Here is a 22330-nt window from a genome sequence, read left to right as displayed (position 1 = left end):
TAGGTATACAAATAAAAGAAAATAAACAAATCAATAACATTTAATGTCATAATAAATAAATCTAAATTCATATCATCATTATCATAGTTGGGATTTTCTTGTTTCTCAGCAACTTGAGATTGTGATGGTTCCTATGCCTTCTACTGTAGAATATTTATTATTAATGATGAAATATATTTTTCTCTTTGATTTTTTTATTTATGAATTTCATTTAATTTAAAAATACTTATGTAATTAACTACTGCTACTAATTTATAAGTTCAAGACTTAAAGTTTCACTTCAAACATGGAAACTTTGTACGGCAGAAAATTTCAGGGGGATTTTTTTTTTGAAGTTAAGAACTGCATATATTAACTTGGAGAGGCTATGAGAGCCCTTTGATAGGATAGGATCCCTCACCTCTGTTCTTATATTGTTTTTTTTATCAAAAAGAAAATCTCTCTATTCTTTAAAGAAAGTAATGAAACAAATAAAAGTGTATCTGTTTCAGAGGTAATCAATGCCCAAATATCTTTAAAAAAACCAATGAGATCTAGTTAAGAATTCAATTGCATTTACATCACCACCCGTAAGATTTGCGACTTTATCTCTGTCATTATTGAACTAATTAAAGACCATATAATTAATTATTGTCCCGAAAATAAAAAAATAAACTGATATAAATGTATTAAATATTTTTAATTTTTTTAGCCATTTATTTTAAAATGAGAAAATAAAAAAATATATCATGTGCATTTTTTATTTTCTCATTTTAAAATAAAAGGCATTTTAATAGTTAAAAAAATTGTCCAATTTCTTTATATATTTCTTATCATTTATACTCCTTACATTTCTTTATATATTTCTTTATTCAAATGCAACTATTAAAATAAAATGTGTTTGAAAAAATTTGAACTAAATAATTTTTAATTTAATTTTAAAACTTTTTCACATTTATTTTTGAGATTTTTTTTTTAAAATTTAATTTTTAATTTTAAAAAAACAAACTCTTATTATATTTGACAACAACTTTTTCTTATCTGGTTGTTATTATTATTATTATTATTAATAATGTTGTTATTACTATTGTTATTATGATGGTCATAATCATTAATACTATTTCCGACCTTATAATAATAATAATTAATATCATTATCATCATTATTATAATTAACATAATTATTATTATTCTCATCACTTCTCGATTGTCCCACGTAAAAATTATTAAACTAATTTTAATAAGATTGTAAACTTTTAAAATGATTTTATTTTAAAACTAAAAGTTAAATAAAAAACTAAAACTAAATTATAAAAACTAAAAATTAGTTATTATTTTTAAATTTTTTAAAACTCAACTAAAATTCACTTCAAACGAGTCTAACTTTTTTCTTCTTCTGAATTTTGTCTTTTGAATTATCTATTTTTTTATCGATAAATATTAATTATTATTATTATTAGTTTTTATTAGAAAAAAAAATCTTAAATCCAAGATCTTTATCTTTTTTTTCCTTTTTTTTGTCATTTGAATTATTTATTGTAACTCGGGTGTATTGTGTAGAAATATTTAATATTTTAAGAAGTTTAATTTATATATATATATAGTATAAAATGCTTTTACATAAAACACCTGATAGAAATTTATGATAAAATGCCGTCTGAATAAAGATTCTTTTTAGCACAAATCTAAATAGCACTTAATAACCATAAAAAGGAAGTTAGCACTTAATAAGGTTAAGAAAGATGTTTTTCCTTGTGCCTTCCACTGTAACACGTACAATTACTGAATTACATTACATTATTGATTAGTATATATTATACACTTGTACGTACGTGTATATATATATATATATATATATATATATTATTTTTTTTGCTGGCAGCTGCATGTTAGTTACATATCTAATATCAGAGTTGTTGCTGTTTGTTTTTTTACAAAAAGAAGATGATTGCTTACATCAAAATGGGTCACTATCAGGCATCAGCAATAGTGAAAATTTTCTTCCTCTCAACTAAGTTATCCACCTTTGTCTTTTCCTCTGTGTCCAAAAACATCAATCAAAGTTTCCGGAATAGCTTTGGTAGTTTCTTTGTCTGTTTTCTCTGTTTATTTTTTTCTGAATGGAAGCCAATGGTTGCTGGGTCGTTTACTTAATAGCATCTACCACGTCCATCTCTCACAGGCCTCAACCACTTTTATCATATTATATTGAGTTCATAATTTCTTTCACATCTTTCTATACGTCCATTGAATCATTATTCTCCATATACGGATGTAACACTACTTCAGTGCAGAAACGATTATTTTAACCATTTGACATCAACCAAAATTACCCAATGCCGCCTCATACATCATTAGTTGCTTGTTGATGTGTCAAACTTACAATGGCTAACGTAGTGGAGTCTATACTCTATATATATCTATATAATGGTACACTTGGAACTTGGAAGAGAATGTTCCATAAAACTAGTCAGATCAGTTGGACAATTGGTAATTTTTTTTTACAGTTTGGGCGTGGTTTTCAGAAACAATAGCATGCGGGCTTTTTTTAATCAATCTGGGGCAATGTTTTTATCAAAATGGTTGTGTTTTAAAATATGACTTCATATAAATAAGAAGTCATATAAGCTGATTTTTTATATTTAAAAGTCATGTTTTAATAAATGATTTTATTATTTTTTATTCTTTTTAAAGTCATCTTTGAATGATAATTTTAAGATTTTATATATATATATAAAGTCGTGCTCCAACTCATACTCATGACTTCTTGTATTTTTATTAAAATATGTCTTTCGTTTTTATAAAATTAGAAATATTTAATTTTTTTCTGCAAAATGCCAATGAGACTTATCAAATTAGGTCTAATAATTTTTTTCTAGACCAAATTAGATTGTTTCTTGTAAAGAAAAAAAGGATTTTTAATTTTTTTTATGGTAAAAATTATAAATATTATTTCAGCTGATTGACCTATGCAGAAACTTTTATTAACAAGAAATAGAACTACAATAATTAAGAGATTGACAGATTTCGCAAAACTAATAAAGACTATTTAATAACTTTATATTTTTATTATTTTATTGAAAGAAATTAAGTAATAAGGACTCAACTTCTAGCATAAAGGCAAACTGTTCCACGTTTTTTTAAGGGTCCAATCAGCTCCACCTATAACTATATTACCTCCGTGTAAAACCATGGGCTGAACCTGGCCAGGCCCGAAAGTTTTAATGTGCTAGTCTTTTATTTTTTTTTTTCCGGGAAATTCATTATTTATAAATACTTCTAAGTTCTAAGTAAATATTTCTAGCATTAAACGTATTATTCTAAAATTTTTATATAAAATTATAAACAAATTACGCATATAAGATTTAATATAATAAGTCGTGGTATACAATTAAAATGAAAATTTTAATAAAACTAATTACTTAACTATATTAAATAATCAAAAGATAAATTTTATCATTGAATTTATCCAACTTGACTAGCATTAAGATACATGTTAGTACATTAAAAAAACTAATTATTATTTATACTAAACAAAAACACTGGAAAGCGACCGTTTGTCTCACTTTAAGGCCATATAACATTATGAATACTTTATTAATTATATGGGTGAAGCCTGCAATGTGGACACTTGTTCACTCCGATGTAATGCTTCACAGTACTTGTTTTCCAAATTTTAGCAACAAAAAATTAGTAGTATTTGTATTAGAACGTTAAAGGCACATGCAACTTGTGGGGTTTTCTCTTCTTTGTGATGGTCACCACATGCAGTAACGCCGACAAGTCATGACACGTATCTCTCATATCAGCTCATGCTTTTGTTTTTATGCTTAACTTTTTCATTTCCATATCATGGGTCATACAAGCCTCTAAACTTTTAATATTGTTAGTGATGATATCCCAAAGTTGAACCTACGTTGTTCATCGTTCATCATTGATGATTATCTATATCTGCATATTAGAAAAAGAAAAAAAAGTTATTTTTTAATTAGAATCAGATGTTTTAATACGAGTAAACTTCCAAGATCCAATGGTGGGAATTAAATTAAGTAGATTCACTGCAAATGGTTTTACTTGTAATATAGCATTAGCAATTAATTCACAAGCTATTTGATCATATCTGATATCCCTATTTCCACTTTACTTGCTTATACAAATTATCTACTCTTTAGGAAGTAGAGGAACACTGAGGAAAAATCAAGACCAAGTAAAAATTTGTGGGAGATAAAGTAAAAAAATATTAATTCTGCAAAACTATAATTTTTTAGATAAATTAATTAAATATTTAATAAAATTACGGAACAAAAAGTCATTTAAACCTCAAACCGTTTCTTTACCAAAGTTAAATTCTCTGATATTTTAAAGAAATCTGCATCATCAAAGATGCATATATGGCGCCCCAAATAGTATGAGACTTTGTTTCCTTTGCTAGTAAACCTAAACTTGAGATAATACCAAGTATATCTCCCATATCCTTATGATCCACCCCTGAAAAAAAGTCTCTTGAATTAATGTCTTATTAACTTTATTAGTGGAACTTAACAAGAAACTTATGTTAGTTATAAGTTGAAGTCCATTGATATTTGATCAGAGTAATTTCAAATGCTGCAGCCCCGTTGTTGGTGCTCGATCACACGTGAAGGAGCAGGAAACACAATCACAATGCTCATTCGATGTCCTATATATTGTTAGTCCAACATGTCAGTTTCTTTAGGTCCCTGATTTCTTTTCTTTGTTTTCCAAATTTAGATTTGCTGGTGTTTAGTTAAACTTCAAAGACTCTTGTGCATTTGCTTTGAGACATTATCATTATGTACCACGTGTCAAATCCATGTAATTTTTTATTGATTAATTATATATTGTGTACATATAATTCAGAATGATGGCTTTTGTCCTTGCCACAATAGAAAATTGCATGATTCTAAATTCTCTACGTAGGAGGAGGTATACATTTGCATTGGATACCCCTGTCGGTTCCAATTAACAAAGAGAAATAAATTGGTATTAATTGAGGCCTGCTATGAAATTATAGTACCATTTATACCATCCACTATCAATTTTGCTCTGTTACCTTTTATGTATACAATATTACTAAATTTATTTTACTTGCAAGATGCGATATGAGTTATCATATTCATTGAATCGTTTGTCATTTGATAGTCCCTTGAAAATGGGCTGCTGTTTCCTCATATTGATTGGAGTGATTATAAACATATAAAAATTAACTTCTGAAATTAGATTATCCAAATCAACAATTTTATTGGTCAAATGCAGTTATACAAGGGAAAGGAATATTTACCAAAAAAATACAAGGGAAAGAAATTAAACTTTAAAGTTTCAACCAGACACACCCTGATTAAAAGTATCACGCAGAGTATATAATTTTGGATTTACAAGTGATCAGTACTAAAAATATTGTTAAAATTAAATTTACTAAAAAAAAAAGGTGTGGATAGGGGGGAAAGGAGTGCAAAAAGTAAGTCCCCAGGAAAATAATAGGAGTATATATTGGTTTCAAATTTTGAAGCTGGATCTGATATATGAGCCCACAACATACCCAGAATTGGAATAGATTAGAACATGGAAGGTGCATGCATACGTACATACATGTGTTCCGGTTCCACCGGGCCAAAATGGACCTTTTCAAAACTCATTTATGCGGTAGTAGAAAGTTGTTGGGCAGTTGGCGAATGACAATGCAATGCTCGTGTGGTTTTGGTGTCACTGAGTCAGTCTGAGTAGGAAGAGGAAGCCATGGGCAACACATCCTCCATGCTCACCCAATACGACATCGAAGAGGTTCAGCAACATTGCAAAAACGCTTGTAAGTAACCTAATTTCATTTCACTTTTACTATTTTCTTCCTTCATTCGTCGCTCTTTGATTTCTGCGCGTGCGTGTCTAGTTACGCAGCAGGAGATAGTTTCTCTGTACCAACGCTTCTGTCAGCTGGATCGCAACAACTGCGGTTTCATCCCTTCCGATGAATTCCTCTCCATTCCCGAATTCGCCGTCAATCCTCTCTCTCAGGTCTCTCTCTCTCTCTCTCGCTCTAAATTCTTTCACGATTCAATTCAATTGAGGTGTTAATGTTATTAATATTGCAGAGTTTGTTGAGGATGCTGGATGGGTTGAACTTCAAGGAATTTGTGGCCTTCTTGTCCGCCTTCAGTCCCCGTGCCACTCTCCACCACAAAATTGAATGTAAGCTCGTAATTTCAATATCAACATCAAAATTATCACATGGTTTTTTCCTCTACATATCAATATCAAAATCATTTCACTCTGCTTCTTTTTTGTAGTCATTTTCAAGGTCTATGACACCGATTGCAATGGAAAAGTTACCTTCCATGACATGTTGAGGGCTTTAAGGGATTTGAGTGGACCCTTCATGTCTGAGCAACAGAGAGAGGTCACATTATATAATTACTACTTTCTTTTGCTCCTGTTATTTAATTTTGCTTTTCTTCTCTCCATATATTACAATTTAATGCTTGTTTGCTTTGACAAAAAGTTGGTTTTACAAATAATTACAAAGTTGTTTTCATTTTGTTTTTAATTTCATTTCGATGCACTGTGAGTATACAAAGTCTTACACTACCAACTATCAGAAGTCATCATTGATTTGACTTTTAATGTAGTTTGTGATTCAATGACAAGTATATATACTATTTATTCTTTTATTTTCTGGTCTTACTGATTGTATAGAAAATGAAAGCTTTAACATGATGTTTTTGTAATTATTTGTACTAATGTGGTGTGCAAACATTTCTCAAATCTTAGAGGCTCTTAGCCTTTCACTGTCACCTTCCCAGTCATATACCAAACACAATGCTTGTGTTCACTTATTATTCTGTCCCACGTCATATCAGGGGAAACACTTGACCTGCCACTGCTCACCTTTGTTCTTGAAACCAAGTTTTGGAATTGAATGTTTCAATCGATCAGCAGTGCCAATAACAAGACCCGATGTTGATAAGAGTATGGGCCACGTAAGCTGGAAAACCAAGCAAAAGACAATATGTAACCTCAAGAGATGAGATAAACCTTTTTTTGAAAGCTTGATAAACTTTACAAGGCTCTCAACTTCTAGCTCTAATTGCACTTTTCATCCTTTAAAAATGTAAAGAAGAGAGTGTTTCCTAGCTTCCAAGTTTTATTTTTGTATATATTACCAGGACAAAGACATCTTTATAATTTCTTTTATGAAAAATATAAAAGCATAGAATTGCATCCATGTATGTTTTGTAGTTGAAAATATGTAAATGATGATATTGATGAGAAGTGAAAACGATCATTTTATTGGAGGATCTCAGTTTTGTTAATTTGTTATTTCACATTTCAGTTGCCAAAGATAATGAAAGATGATGTGATCTGCTTACAACAGCATCTGATGTATTTTCTTTCCTTTGTACATACAGGACGTTCTGACACAGGTCCTTGAGGAAGCTGGCTATGCAAAGGATTCTTCATTAGTCTTGTCTGACTTCATGAAGGTACTGAAATTAGCTTGACTTGCTTCACTAGAAATCTTTAGTTTAATTTATATAATCATTTTGATAGGCAATTAACAACTAAGGGATAGTGCATTGAGTCCGTTCATATCTATTATTCCCTCTATCCCTAATTATAAGACCATTTTTAGAAATTTGTTTGTCCTTTTTTACAAGATACTTTTCTAATTTCTAGATGCATTAATTATTTTTTTTTTCCTACATACCCTTATTTAATCATTTCCTCTCCAAACATTTAATGAAAAACAATTAAGTGGATAGAGAAATAAGAAAAAAATAATTTTGGAATGATAGTACAAATAATTGACAGATTTAATGTGATCAGCGGTAAAGTTGTGCCTTGGTGACTTGTTGGTCATGGGTTCGAATCCGGAAACAGCCTCTTTGCATATGCAAGGGTAAGACTGCGTACAACATCCCTCCCCCATACCTTCGCATAGCGAAGAGCCTCTGGGCAATGGGGTACGAAGTAGAAGTAGAACAAAGTTAACTATTTTTCTTAAGGGACGAGAATTAGTTGAAAGTGTCTTATAATTAGGGATGGAGGGAGTATGATCTTACCATTTACTTCAAAGATATGGAAAGCTTTTACCAGAATATGATTTTAATGCTAGTTAGGACTTGAACAGACATTTGAGGAAGGAAATTAAGTAACGATGATGATGTATCGATAATGTCAAATTTATCCTGTTAATTAGTAGGCAGAGTTGTCTATCTGACTGCATATATATATTAGCTTGCAGTGGCAAGGTCTCTTATCTTCACCTGCCAATGTGTTAAACCAACAGTAATATCTTCATTTGGACCATGGGTCATAATTAGCACAAAACTCATGCTTGTCTTGGCCAATGGATATTGCATTTTCACACTGATGACTGTCTGAGTGTCATAGCCCAGAACTCTAGCTCATGATTGTTTGAGGGTCATACATTTTCATACCCATGCTGGTTTTCCACCATGCATACTGAACACTGCTGTTAGCTTGATATTTGTTAGTTTGCCATCTTTCATATGAACAATGCTTGACCATCCCCTTTTGCTGATAGATTCTTGGCAATTCGGGTTTGAAGATGGAAGTAGAGGTTCCGGTGGATTAGAGTGAGGATAATACAATTCCCTTTTTGAGTTTTCTTTTTTCTTTTTTTTGAGGATAACTTTCCCTTTCAGTTTGATGACGGAGGTTCTTGGTTCTGGTATTTAGTTCTTCCTCTTAATGGGTAAAAGATTATTTGTTCAGTGATTAATTACTGCAAACAAAGTTATGGATTATATAATGTTTAACAAATGCTTTCAAAACTGAATTTCTCTGAAGTTTTTTTATGCTTGATAATTTTTATTTGTTATGAACTAGATTTGGGAGATTTTATTTCTCGTGACCGACTTAGGTTTTTGAAGTAAGTTCGTGTCTTTATTTATTGATACCTCATTATATTTACAAATACCCATAGCACTTGTCAGGTAAAATTTGCAATGCAAGTTTTTACGATAAGCAATGTCATAGTTACTGCATAATTCGCTCACTCAGAGGATTCGATAAAATAAGAACGACAGTATTAGAGCTACGTAATTTTCAATAGCATCACAATGTTAACAGGTTTATTCGTCTAATCAATTTCAAACATTAATTAAGTATTAACAAGTGGTCATAATATTGGATAAATTAAATATATGTATTAAATTTTTAACTTTTGATTTACGAATATGTAACTCCTGTTTTCTATTTTAATTAAGAAATAAAAACCTTCTAAGCATGTTCCTGACTAGTTTTTTTTTTTTTTTTTTATCAATACATTATCTATTATCATTATTTAATCGCAGAAGCTTCCGTCATCAGTTTGTGGGGTCTGCAAGACTCTCTTTTTGTGATCCAAAAAGTAAATAAAACTTATCTCAATATAATGGACTGAAAAAATTGATAAACTAGCATTTGTGAAATATAATGGGCAAAAAAAATTGGTAAATTATATGTCCTGACCAGAAAAAAACTTGTAAATATCCATTGATATATTAATCATACAAAGTTAATGATTTGCAAAGTTTTGCCAATTCTTATCAAAATAGACACGTACTTGTTATACACTAACATTTCACATTTTTACGTAACTAATAACATCATTTAATTAATCGTGTTATACTAATAAAAATATAATTATTTTGATGTCGTGGGTTACAACTAGTTTCTTTTCAATATTGGACCAACGGCAAATGAAAATATCCGTAACATGGTGTTTAAGATGTGAACTAATAATTCTGTTAAAAAAAAGATGTGAAATAATTTGTTAAGTGAAATAATTAAATTAGAAGTTCAGTATCAAGCTGCTTATATATAAATTCAGCAAAAAAAAAAAAAAAGCTGCTTATATATACTTCGATTGACGGAACAAATTGATTAATTAGAATTTTACGCCTTATGAAGTAAAAAAAAAAGAAAGCCTTACCATTACCAAGAATGTGATCTTTTATCTCAATCTGCATATAAGTATAAATAGATATAGTAATTTATTTAGGATAAAGATGACACAAAACCAAGTATTTTGATTTATTTATGTATCCAAGTATTTTTTTTTTTTCATTTATATATAGAATTTTATAATCATCATCATCATCATCAGGTGGGTCGTGGCTGTGGCTCATTGTAGCCGTTGGAAAGTATGAAGAAACGACCTTTTGAAACAAATATAAATACTAAACGAAAAGAAGGGGCTACCTTATCTATCCATGACGGGCAATTGCGGGAAAAGAAAGAAAAAGGGGCCTACATGGAAACAAACAATCAGCCCCTGAGCCAGACACAATGCAACACAATAATGCCAAGACACAAACGTTAACCAACCATGATTTTGTCCATAACTGTACAACATAACGAAACTCACTCTCCGTTTTTTTCATCGTAATTCGGGCTCGTCCTGTTACTGCCTGCTCTTCCTCGGCAAAACTGAAACCCCAACACCCAAAGGTTTGAGATTCATTTCTTTTCCTTGCTTGTGTTGTAAAACCATTTACTTTTCTTTTCCAATATGGATACAGAGAAACACAGGATTCTGCTTTGGAAAGAATAAAAAATAAAATTGCTAGGTAGATTCGGTTTTCAATATACTTTACCTTGTTAGAAATGCGTGCCTGTGTTTTTTGCGGTTATCCAATATGTCGATTTTTCTTACGATTTTTTCTATATTTCCTTGAAGCATTTGTGTTTTTTACCAAAGAAAAGGTTTATTTTTTAGATTTTCTTTCTACTTTGCTTCAATTTATTTGCGATCACCAGATATATATAACCTTGTTCTACTTTCTGATAAAACGTTGTGAATGAATGTAAATATCAAAGAATTGTTTCTTAGCCACTAATAACTCATGGAATAGACTCTCAAAACTTGATATTTTTTTTCCTTCCCCCAAACATCTATGGTCATCTTCGTAGGTTATATGTATATTATCTATTTGCTATGCTAACATACCTTAGAACCGTCATGTTCATTTAATGATGAAATTGATCACTTGGACAAAAAAAATAAAATTATATCCAACCGTTGTTTCTCTAATGCTATGGTGATCATAAAATTGCAATTGTTATGTTGTGTTCAGGAATAAGTGATTGGTTCATGGCTGAAAGTGATATAACAGCCATGAAGGAGACGCTCCGTGCGCAACAGCAACTTCTGCAGAAGCTGTATGCAGAGTTGGATGAGGAAAGAGAAGCCTCAGCAACCGCAGCCAGTGAAGCCATGGACATGATAGTGCGGTTGCAAGGGGAGACGGCCGCGGTGAAGATGGAAGCGAGTCACTACAGGAGAATGGCAGAGGAGAAGATAGGTCATGCTGAGGCCAGCCTTGAAGTTTTTGAAGAGCTTATGTATCAGAAGGAGATGGAAATTACTTCTCTTGAGTATCAAGCCCTGGCTTATAAGAACAAACTTCTCACGTTGGGGTCTGATTTCAATGCTAGTGATTTTGAATTCGATGAGGACCTGTTGTTGAGTAGACATGATCAACAACATAATGGAGAAAATGGTCATGCTAGTAACGCGGTAAGAAGGCTAAGTTCACTGCCCCCAATTCCGTTAAAGAATAACTTGAGATCTGCTAGGAAGAGAGATAGATCACCTAGTCCTGTTCCAATTCCAGTTTCAGATATGGTTCCTAACATGTTGGAGAGTGATACTGATCAAGAAGTTTCTTCTCCAAGCTTCGATTTGCCAAGAAAATCGGTAGACTATGGACATGGAACTCTTGATGCATACTGGGACCAGATTCAAAAGTTAGATGAAAAAGTGAAAGTGATTTCAGATTGCAAAGAATCAGGAGGAGAAAAACGTGCCACATTGAGGAGTAGAAGAGGGAGATCGTGCTCAGTGTTTTCACAAGCAAGCACTAAGATAACCTGTGACTTAAAAGATAGAGTAGCAGCCTCTACTACTACTAGTTCAGATAAAGTAAATCACAGTGAAGGTACATCAGATGGAGAAGCAGTTGCTATTCCCTCATGCCCCGGTAATAGTGTCCATGATGTGTTTGAAGTCCCACAAACAAGTCAAAAGCATAAAGCAAGTGGACATGGGAAGAGAAGACTTGAGAGATGGAGTTCAGAAGCAGATAACAGATTGACAAAACCGGATTCGGTGTCTGAGGAAGCCGCCGAATTGCATGTTAAACATGACATGGACAAGCTAAAGAGCATGCTTAGAGGGAATCGTGAGATCAAAATACCTAGCACCAAAGATATGAAGACCATTGTTTGGCAGAAAAAAGAAGGGATGGAAGGGGATTGCAATGCTCATGCTGAGTTTCAAAAGTTGCATCAGAGAATTGATCAGCTTGATAGGGAGACAATCAATGCAAGGAAAGAGATTATGCATGAAGTGAATGGGAAAGAGCATTTGAGGTTGTTGAAGGACATATGCAGTCAACTAAAATTAATTGAGTTAGAGATGAGAAGCTGGAAAACCCAAAAAGCACCACCTAAGAGTAATAAGAGGGATAATCGTTTGGATCCTCTTCAAGAGGTAATGTATACTATAGTGCTTTTTTGCCTTCTTTTGAGAAGAATTTTCTGTTGCATGCAAATATCTCCTTTACTTGATTCTCCCTTATCAAGGCTAGTAGTTTTTTGTTTGATAATATTACATTTGATGATGGAGTTATTTGTATTCTTCTTCACCTCTGAAATAATTGGTTTCCAAATTTCCATGAACAGGCAATGGTGTACTTCTGGTTTTGATCTAGTGAATTCAGAATGACAATCTCAGATATCAATTAACTCGGTGCATCATTAGATGTCCACAAAGAGGATTATATGTGGTATTAGTATAGGCAGGTAGAATAGATCTTCTAAACCGAATTTTAGTTACTGAGAAATGTATATACCTTTTTCATAATTCCATATTTAACAATGTGCACAAGTATGAGTGTGACTTGAAATTCTTGTGTGGTTCAGTATGGTTTCTTGTGTTTTCCCCCCAAAGAATATACATGACTTAGAGGATTAAAAATTTCTAGCAAAATTGATTGTGTATTGTGTTTCTTTTGGCGCTTATAATCGAAGTGAGCGAAAATATATATATTAGTGTCCTGACTCCTGAGCTAGTTAGTCCTTGCTTTTAATTTTAAAATGGAACCTTAATGCTTATTATCTTAACTTGATAAAGAAGATTATGATACTAATAAGAGAAAATTCATGAGATCTCTCACTATAGATTTGCTGCTCTTCTTGCTAATTCTTTGCATGAAAATAGCCATAACGCTGAATTTTGTGGGCGAGTATGTATGGGCTTGGCCCAATATGTTGGTGAGGTCTTGATGCACTAGGGAGGTGGGTAGTTAGGCTTGGGACAAACTATTCCCATCAGGTTAGCTTTGTGGTTAATTGGTATTTATATCAATATTGATATTAATACCGCTTAACCGGGTTGCTATTGTGGGGTAATTTTTATTAAGATTATGTGTTTGTAAGGTACCACTGGTACCAGTTTTATTAATGAATTTTTTTTGCTTATTTAAAAAAAAAATCTTCAAGACTGAGATATGCATGTATAAGGATGGCAAAATGGGTTAAATTTAGTGGACAGGTCATCCCGTTTGACCTGCTATGGGTTTGATTAAGTTACATATATGATCAACTTTATGATTGTGACATTGCACTAATAAAATGATTGTGACATTATATTTATGTTTGAATAATTTTATTTTTATTTATTTAGTGCATTAAATTATGAGTCACCTGTTTTTTTATAATTTTTTTTTAAAAAAATTGGGAGGCTAACTCCCCACTGGTTGAGGGTAGATTAAGTTGGATTAATCCATTTTACTAAGATGTGATGCGTTAGATTGTTACTTTAGGGGGGTGGGGGGAACACCGCAGATGATGATGACAATAACGAAGGAAAAAAGAGAATGGGTGTTAGGGTTAGCTGAGAGATAGGAAGGGATATTTACATCTATTTGGGTCTTAATTTTTAATTTGGGGTGCACTAAGTAAAAAATGGGGGTGCATTGAGTAATTGTCGGATGTTGCCTACTTGCCACTTATGTTTACATAAGGGCCTCAACATGTTCAATCCGTTTATGGTTGGCCTTACTATTGCACCTCTTAATTTACTCTTTTCACCTCCAACTTTTTGCTCTTCCTTTATTATGAAATACTCCCGATGGAAACCTGTTTTTGTTGATTAGTGTACTATACACAATGAAAATATGTTTATGTTGTGTATATTAGTGAAATACACAACGAAAATGAATTTTTTGCAGCCACATGTTGGTGTCCTACAGCCCCGTAAGTAAACAACACAAGCAAAGACCTCGAGAGGGCCCTTCACCTGGATCGCAACCTCTAAGGCTCTAATAATCCTTCAACCTAGTAGCTATGACTCGTAGAAGAAGAAAGACAATCATTGAGAGAAGGGAAAAAAAACTTAATAACAAAGTGTTAGTACTATTTGGAATTTAACAGAGATATAAAAAAAATTACAAGATTTTTAAAAGTGGGTGTAAAATCTGTCAGAATAATTTATTAGAGACAAAATTTGACAAATAGTAAAAAGTAGGGATAAAAATTATAATTAAATATTTTAAATAAATGTGTAAATTGTACACAAACATTAATTTCAATTTGGTCTAAAATGAAAATCAAACCATGCTAATTTGGTTATTCAAAGTTATAATTATAACTTGAACTAGTTTCAAGACAATCTGAAATATTCTAAAGTGAAAGAAAATGAAACTTAATTTTGATGAAATGTAAAGAAAACAATCAAATTGCAAACATGAACTTCAAAATAAGTGTAAATGAAAAGAAAGTATTCAAATTGAAAACTATGAAAATGTAGAGTGGAATTAAAAGCAACTTGAAATTTAAAATAACTTAAAACTTTAATATTGCAGAAATTTAAAGTGCTTGTAGTGTAAATTGCAACAAATTAAGTATATACTTGAAAAGCAAGTAAATGTTCTAAAAAAATAACTTTGCCAGAGTGTTAAAACTGCTTGAAATTTAAAGTAGGAATTGAATGAGTAGAAGAAGAGGCAATTGAAAGTAAATAGCCTAATGTAATTCACAAAAGTAAATAAAGTTGCAGGGAATTGAAAATAATTAATTTGAAACTTAAAGGAAGAAAAGGGGTGGAAGAAGTGCAAATAAGAATAAAGAACTTGAAATGCAAAAACTGGAAAGTAAATCAATAGAAGAAGTAAACAAACATAAATTAATTTAATCACTTAAATTTCAGTTTGGCTAGAAATATACACATGATATGACTCTTTGTATCAGTAGTTATTGATGTGTGAAGCATATTTTGATGGTAAGGATGTGTTTGTATAATGTATTTTCAACGACGGAAAGTGATTTATATGATTTATAAATTTCTTTCTCTAATTGTCAATTTGTCAAGAAATCTGGCTTGAATTCTAGCATCCTTGTTTAGAATTGTTCTTCCTAAAAAAAGTTAATTGATATACGAGTGTCAACTTAAAAATTTTAAGTGTTGAAAACATCACTTTAATAAAATTGGCAAAGTTTGATTCTTTGAAAGGCCGAGATAATTAATCAGTAGTTTTGCATAAATTAATCATGTGCATAGATACCTAACTCAGTCTCTATTGATCGATATATAAGATTTTCCGGTGGCATAAAGAACAGGAGCAGCTAGGGCCTAGGAACTGGTGCATGCACCTACTCCTTTTTTTTTTATTTGATCCAACTTGAGACTGAAAGGACTCTGCAACATTTTATAAACTACAGTTTTAAAGCACACAATGAAGATTTAAAATGAATCAACCTATGAACGCGAAGATTTAAAATGGTAGGGTATTGTGAAAATATAATTAAAGCTTCATGAATTGAATGAGGGTAAATCCAAATGATAAATTTCTTTTCTGTAGGTCACCAATGACTACTATTTCAAACCACTGAAATGGCCATAGAAGATGCGTGATACACATGGATTTGGCTGCAATGGTAAGGATTAAATAAGGTAGTTAAACAATCTATAAAAAATTGTAATAGTGGTTTCTCTAAAGCTAATATGACTTTTTTTTTTATATATATAGAAAGTAAGTTAATATGACTTTACTTGGAGGATTATTGGTAGTTTACCCGATAGAATTTTGTACAAACATCTCAAGTATCTATCTCCGACTACAAATGTAATACGGATCAGGCCTGCTGACTGCTACCGTCTATATCTTACCAACCTTGGACATTAATAAGCAATATCCTTCTTTGAAACTGATACAAGTGTATGAGATTAATTAATTTTCGAGAAATATATTAGTAACACATCTTTATTGTTAGTTAAAATTTACTTATAAAATTATATAGTACAGTTTTCACACCTTTATTAACTACTCTACTTAATAATTTTTTCTTGAAAAATTAACTAATAGAAGAGACATTTTCATGGACAAACGTGAAAAAAGAAGTGAGAATTAGAAACCCCATGTATAGAAGTTAGTTTTGCTTCTGTTATAATGATGGAATAGGGAGATAGCATTGTGCTTATTGCAGAAGAATACGTGCGCCTCTGATCTAATTCTAATACCGTAATCTTTCTCCAAGTACATCCTTGGTACAGCTTTTTACTTTTCATTTTAATTGTTGGTGTTTCTGAGAGAGTATGTTAGAAGAAATTTATTATATGTCGGATGAAATGATGTTAGAGTTCCTTCGATTAGCAATTTATTCTTCTAAAAAGGAATTGAGTTGGGTGTCATTTTGGGCATGGTTCAAATTAAGTTATTCTTTTTTCGGTCGCTTTTGCTCCATTTTAAGGTTTTATAGTGATGTTTGTTTTTATAGAGAGAGATAAAAAAAGAACCCTAAACACTTCATCGACTACTCATAATTGCCATGGGCATGACGGAATTGAACGTTGGAAAAATAACACAACCTCTTTAAAGACCCCACGTTCTGGCTCTACAAGTGGAGGAGTGACCGATCAAATAACATTGAAAACTTTTTGTATGTGTCCTAATTTTTAAAGAATTATCTAGATAGTTGAGGACTATTAATTATTTATGATTTCAGCTTATCTCTACATAATATGTACTATTTCAATTATAAATATAAGAAAACAAATTTATTTTCATCTTAAACATAAACAAACCTCAACTGTTTTCATTTTATTTAATAAAATTATCTTTAAAATATTATTCATTTAGTAAGAGATCTAGACTCATAATATCAAATTCTAATAAATGGTTATTTTAAAAAATATTATAATATAATTAAATTGACCAAATTTAATAAAGTTAATCAACTAATTTTATTAATGAATATGAAATTAGTTTTTTTTGTTATAAATGAGATGGGACGAAGTATTATTTAATTAAGTTATTCAATTTTTTTTAAAAAAATACTTAATTAAATGTCATGTGATGATTAATTAAGAATATATGATTTAGGACCCTTATAAATCTCTCTTGATTTTCATCCAATACAAATCTTGAGAATTAACCAACCCTAGTTTTTCCCATATAATCTCTAGGGTAATCTAAATTATTAAATATTTATATTATAAAATAAGTTTTTCTAGACCATATATTTTTTTTACTGAAAAAAATCATACTTAAGTTGAATAGGAAATTAAGTTTAACTAAACTATAAATAGTTAGTCGTTTGAAATAGGTTGAATGTGGTCTTGGAAAGTCAAAATCCTAATTAATAATATGAAGATGTTGGATAATTTGATTGTTATAATAGTTAAGACTTAATTAAGACCATTTCATTGATTTTGCCGTCTATCTTTATAATGGATAGGCCAGGGTTTAAGTAGCAATGCAATATATGGGTTGGATGATGTTATGTTGTTGATTAACAACGTGGGAATCTTGTACCCTTAAGTGAGGTTCTTGCATGTAGATTCAAAGCTCTTGAGGAATCAAATTAAGGTGATATCGATGGAACTGTTGCAACTTATAAATTTTGTACCCTTAATATTGCTTTGAACTCGAAGTTAGCAATATATAGAATGAAAAAGTTGTCAGTTATAACTACTTTTTTTTTCTTGCATTGAGTCTGGTTTCACAATAATTATTAGACCCTTTCTGAGCGAGCATTAAAGAAAGACTATAAGCACAGCAGTAGACGTGCGTACAGTGTGAGAAATTGTTGTGCCAATTGGCTTCAAGTCTTTCTTTTCTTGAGACACGGTGACATTTGAGTGAATAGTTTAAGATATGTTAATTAAGAATTTATCATATCCTTATCGTGATATGACCTCATATTAATGAATAACCTGATGATGATGCATGTGATAAAATAGGTCAAGTTGCGTATTTGTTTAAAATTGTTTTCCAGGGATATTCTCTCGCTTCATGTTAATATATCTTGCTTCGGACTTGACCTACCGACGCAAACAATCATGGCAAATTGGTTTTCTAGTGCTAAAGTGATCTGTGCAATCTGAATAGGATTCATGGATGTGGCTTCTTTTTCTTTTCTTTTCATCAATGTCTTCTCCATAACTAGTTTAACTACATAAAAAGGTAGCCAGAAAGTGAAAAAAAAAAAAAAAAAATATATATATATATATATATATATATATATATATATATATAAAATCAATTATCAACTTGATCGTTTAAAATAAAAGAAGTGATTGACAAATTCAATAGGAACATATATATTGACCCGTATGTTTCACTCAATCAACATTACAACACAAATATTTCAACGCAACTCCACCGAATTTAAATATAAAAAATTGACTATGATACTTGAGATGCTAATTAAACTTATCAAAAAACTTATGACATTAGAATGTGTAACAAATTTAAGAGTTTTACAGTTACAAGGGATGAGAAAATTGAACTATTGATGAGGGGGCAAGTTTGACTTAGTGAGGTTGTCCTTCAACCTTTCCATCTCTTGGGCTATATCGTGCATGGTTGGTCTTGTTGAAGGATTGTACTGTGTGCATACTAGCCCCACCTCGACGAGTTCAAGTATAGCATCTTTCCAAATTTTAACACGATGGTTTGGCACGCCACAATGAGAGAACCTATGCAGTGCTTGTTCAACAAAGTTTTCAAGTTGGTGTTGGTGTGTGTATTGTTTTTTAATCCAGTCACACAAGCTTGAGCCTTCATGGCTGAGTACATCTGTGGGGCGTCTACCTGAGACCATCTCCAACACAAGTACTCCAAAACTGTAAACATCACCCTCAGTTGAAACATGTTTTCCCATTCCGTATTCTGTGTCCAAGAAAATGGAATATAGAGAGAATAGTGAGTTCTACAGCACATGCAAAACTGTTTGATAAATAGCAATTATAACACAAAAAATAACAAAGTTCAATGGAAAATATTTTCTGTATTTCTTTCTTATTTTTACTTTTAATAATAAAATATCACTTTATTTTTATTTTCAAATATTTGCATGTGAAATGGAGAAAAATAACTTTTTTTTTATTGTTTTCACTTTTCTTATATAAATCTTTAAAAATATACAGAAGACAAAACGAAAATAATGTAACATTTTTATAATTAAAAGTGAAAACTTAATAAAAATAGAAAGTATTTTTTTGGAACCGAACAGCCCTTGAAAATTTTCTTATCATCCTTTTTCAGATCAATTATTCGGCTTGGAGTTTACCAGTTAAAAGTTATTATAGAAAGTGGTTCATAGGCCAAAATTTCTGAAAAATATCATCACATAATAGTCATGACCTTAGTATAGAAAAAATATTTGATGAAAGTTCATAAAGTACATACCAGGAGCTATGTAACCAACTGAGCCACATAACAAACCATGTGTTGAACTGAAAGATGCTGAGTCACTGGTGGATGTATTCTCATCACTTAGTACAAGCCTTGAAATTCCAAAATCAGTAACCAAAGCTGTCATATCTTCATCAAGGAGTATATTGCTTGGCTTAAGATCACAATGCACTACTTTCACTGGAGAGTAATGGTGCAGATAGGACATTCCCTCAGCTACATCACTGCAGATTCTTACCAATTGAACCACATTCAATCTTTGGCTTGGATATAGATGTTTCTCAAGGCTACCATTTGGCATCAAGGGAAAAACAAGGGCATTAAATTCTGGTCTACAACAAATTGTGATGATCCTTATTAAATTTCTGTGCCTTATCTTTTTCAGGATCTGATATTCCCTTCTAAAGCTCCTTGAAATCTCACCATGTGTTGTATCCAACACCTTCACAGCTACTCTTGTATTATCTTGAAGCATTCCTTCGTAGACCTGTCCAAACCGGCCTGAACCAATTAAGCTTGAAGCAGTGAAGCCTCCAGTGGCTTCTCTAAGTTGTTTATATGAAATTCTTGGGTACTTGTGGTCTTTTGTTCCCTCTTCTACATCCTCCAAATCACCTCTTCTAACAACAGCAATTCGATTTCTCAATTTTGACTTGATCGTTACCATGAAGTACCTAAAAGGCATGCATAGGAGAGGGGTGCCAAATAGTAACACAGGAATCAACAAGAACACCAAATGATAACCACGTTTCTTGTGACAATGTTGCATGCCTTTAGACCAGCCACAGAGACCATCATTTCCAAGGAAAGAGTCAACGGTAAGATTTGAAAATGCTCCCTTGTTTGAGACTTTCCCTGAGAATTTGTTGAAAGAGAAATTAAGTTCCTTGAGAGAGGAAGACAACTGCATGGACTCTGGTATTTTCCCAGTCAATTGATTGGAAGACACATCAAGTGATCTAATATAGAGCAATTTGCCTAATGAATAAGGGAGAGGGCCTTCAAAGGAATTACCAGAGAGGTTGAGGTACTCCAGTGCTGTGCAGCTTTCCAGTTGTGGAGGGATGCTGCCAGAGAGGTTATTCATGGATACATCAATAGCTAGCACCATGTCCATTTTGCTGAGTTCTAATGGCAAAGAACCATGTAAGTTATTGTTTGACAAATTCAAGTATAGTTTCAAGCCACTCAAGTCTGCAACTTCTTCAGGAATCAACCCCGTTATCTTGTTGTGAGATAAGTCTAAAATCTCCAAATTGACACATTTTCCCAGACTTGGTGGGATTGTTCCAGAAAGCTGGTTGTCATAAAGTAAAAACCTTCTTAACTGGGATAGATTTGCAAAACTATCTGGTATTGAACCAGAAAGCTTGTTTCTTGACAAGTCTAGAAGTCCCAGATGCTTGATAGCACCAAGGGTTGAAGGAATCTCACCTGATAGTGAATTATTTGACAAATAAATTCTTTCTAGCCTATTCATGTTGCTGAGGCTGGGAGGGATTGATCCATTTATTAGGTTACTGGACAACTTTAAGAAAGTCAGGTTGACAAGGTTGCCAATTTGTGAAGGTATAGAGCCATATATGAGATTTTTTTCTAGGTGAAGTTGTTGGAGGCTGGTGGGAATTAGATCACCAATGTTATGAGGCAGCTTCCCACCAAGATTGTTTCCCGCCAATTCGAGTTCTTGAAAGTGAGATAAATTCACCAAGGAGGCAAAGAAAGGTTCAAGGTTGGTATTACCATCATGGCTAGTAAAATTGTTGTATGACAAGTAAAGGAATTGTAGTTGTGGCCAATTACTTACAATCTTAGAAGGAAGCTCTCCACTCAACATATTCAACTCCAAATCAAGCCATTTAAGCCTGGTAGAGTTTGCAAGAGCTAAAGGAACTTGGCCTACTAGCTTGTTAGACCAAAGTAATAGGAACCTGAGGTCTTTAAGGATACACCCTTTATTGAAGGGGATTTGTCCCCCTAAGGAATTGTTAGATAGGTCTACATAACTCAGTGAAGTCCCATTACAGAAAAGAGATGGGGGAATCTCTCCCTCAAGATGATTACTTCCCAAGTCAAGGTAGTACAAGTTATGAAGTGAACCAAACTCGGATGGAATGTGCCCTTGAAGAAAATTCCCAGACAAACTGAGTTGTCTAAGCTGAACCAAATAGCCTAATTCCTTTGGAATGTGACCCACCAGACAGTTTCCAGAAAGATCAAGAATTTGCAAGGAAGAGATGTTAGCAAGAGCAGGGGAAATAGTGCCTCCTAGTGAGCTTCCACTGAGATCAAGCTCTATGATCATGTCACTTGCATTGTTGCATCTTACACCTGACCAATCACAAACATGAACACCCGGTGACTTCCAACTCTCTAGAGCGTTTTGAGGGTCAGAAACAATGCCTGACATGAATGAAATAAGTGATTTTTTTCCATTCACTATGCCAGCATTTTCTTTCCCATGAAGTACTCTAGATTGAACAGTGCCCAGGAAGAAAATTAGAAACACTGTTAATCTGAAGATTGTAAACAACAACATAATGGATCAATATATTTTGTCTTGTATCTAAAAGAAGGAAAATAATGAAGAAAATGTTGAAAACTTAGGAAAGATGTACAGTGCAGGATTAG

General features: G+C 32.1%; 3 protein-coding genes across 4 annotated transcripts; 2 read left to right on the top strand and 1 right to left on the bottom strand.

Moving 5' to 3' along the window:
* Window positions 1-5625: 5625 nt before the first annotated feature.
* On the top strand, window positions 5626-8803 carry LOC114392544 (calcineurin subunit B-like). 2 transcript variants are annotated; one of them, XM_028353714.1, is made up of 6 exons: window positions 5626-5802; window positions 5884-6008; window positions 6086-6182; window positions 6281-6390; window positions 7400-7474; window positions 8229-8509. In XM_028353714.1, the coding sequence occupies exons 1-6, from the start codon at window positions 5733-5735 to the stop codon at window positions 8373-8375; spliced, it is 624 nt and encodes a 207-aa protein (XP_028209515.1). In that variant the 5' UTR covers window positions 5626-5732; the 3' UTR covers window positions 8376-8509. The 2 variants fall into 2 exon arrangements, with proteins under 2 accessions (XP_028209515.1, XP_028209516.1); XM_028353715.1 differs by lacking the exon at window positions 8229-8509 and adding an exon at window positions 8539-8803 and having other exon boundaries at window positions 5632-5802.
* A 1305-nt stretch (window positions 8804-10108) lies between these two features.
* LOC114392739 lies at window positions 10109-12990 on the top strand. The gene is made up of 3 exons (XM_028353967.1): window positions 10109-10448; window positions 11075-12492; window positions 12684-12990. The coding sequence occupies exons 2-3, from the start codon at window positions 11092-11094 to the stop codon at window positions 12705-12707; spliced, it is 1425 nt and encodes a 474-aa protein (XP_028209768.1). The 5' UTR covers window positions 10109-10448; window positions 11075-11091; the 3' UTR covers window positions 12708-12990.
* Window positions 12991-18648: 5658 nt separating this feature from the next.
* Window positions 18649-22270, bottom strand: LOC114393310 (putative leucine-rich repeat receptor-like serine/threonine-protein kinase At2g24130). Its single transcript, XM_028354599.1, has 2 exons — window positions 19694-22270; window positions 18649-19174 (listed from the first exon to the last, which is right to left on the bottom strand). The coding sequence occupies exons 1-2, from the start codon at window positions 22236-22238 to the stop codon at window positions 18792-18794; spliced, it is 2928 nt and encodes a 975-aa protein (XP_028210400.1). The 5' UTR covers window positions 22239-22270; the 3' UTR covers window positions 18649-18791.
* Between the last annotated feature and the right edge of the window lie 60 nt (window positions 22271-22330).

This window comes from Glycine soja, chromosome 17, assembly GCF_004193775.1.
Source record: "Glycine soja cultivar W05 chromosome 17, ASM419377v2, whole genome shotgun sequence".
Taxonomy (NCBI): domain Eukaryota; kingdom Viridiplantae; phylum Streptophyta; class Magnoliopsida; order Fabales; family Fabaceae; genus Glycine; species Glycine soja.
This window is presented reverse-complemented; position numbering and strand designations above follow the sequence as displayed.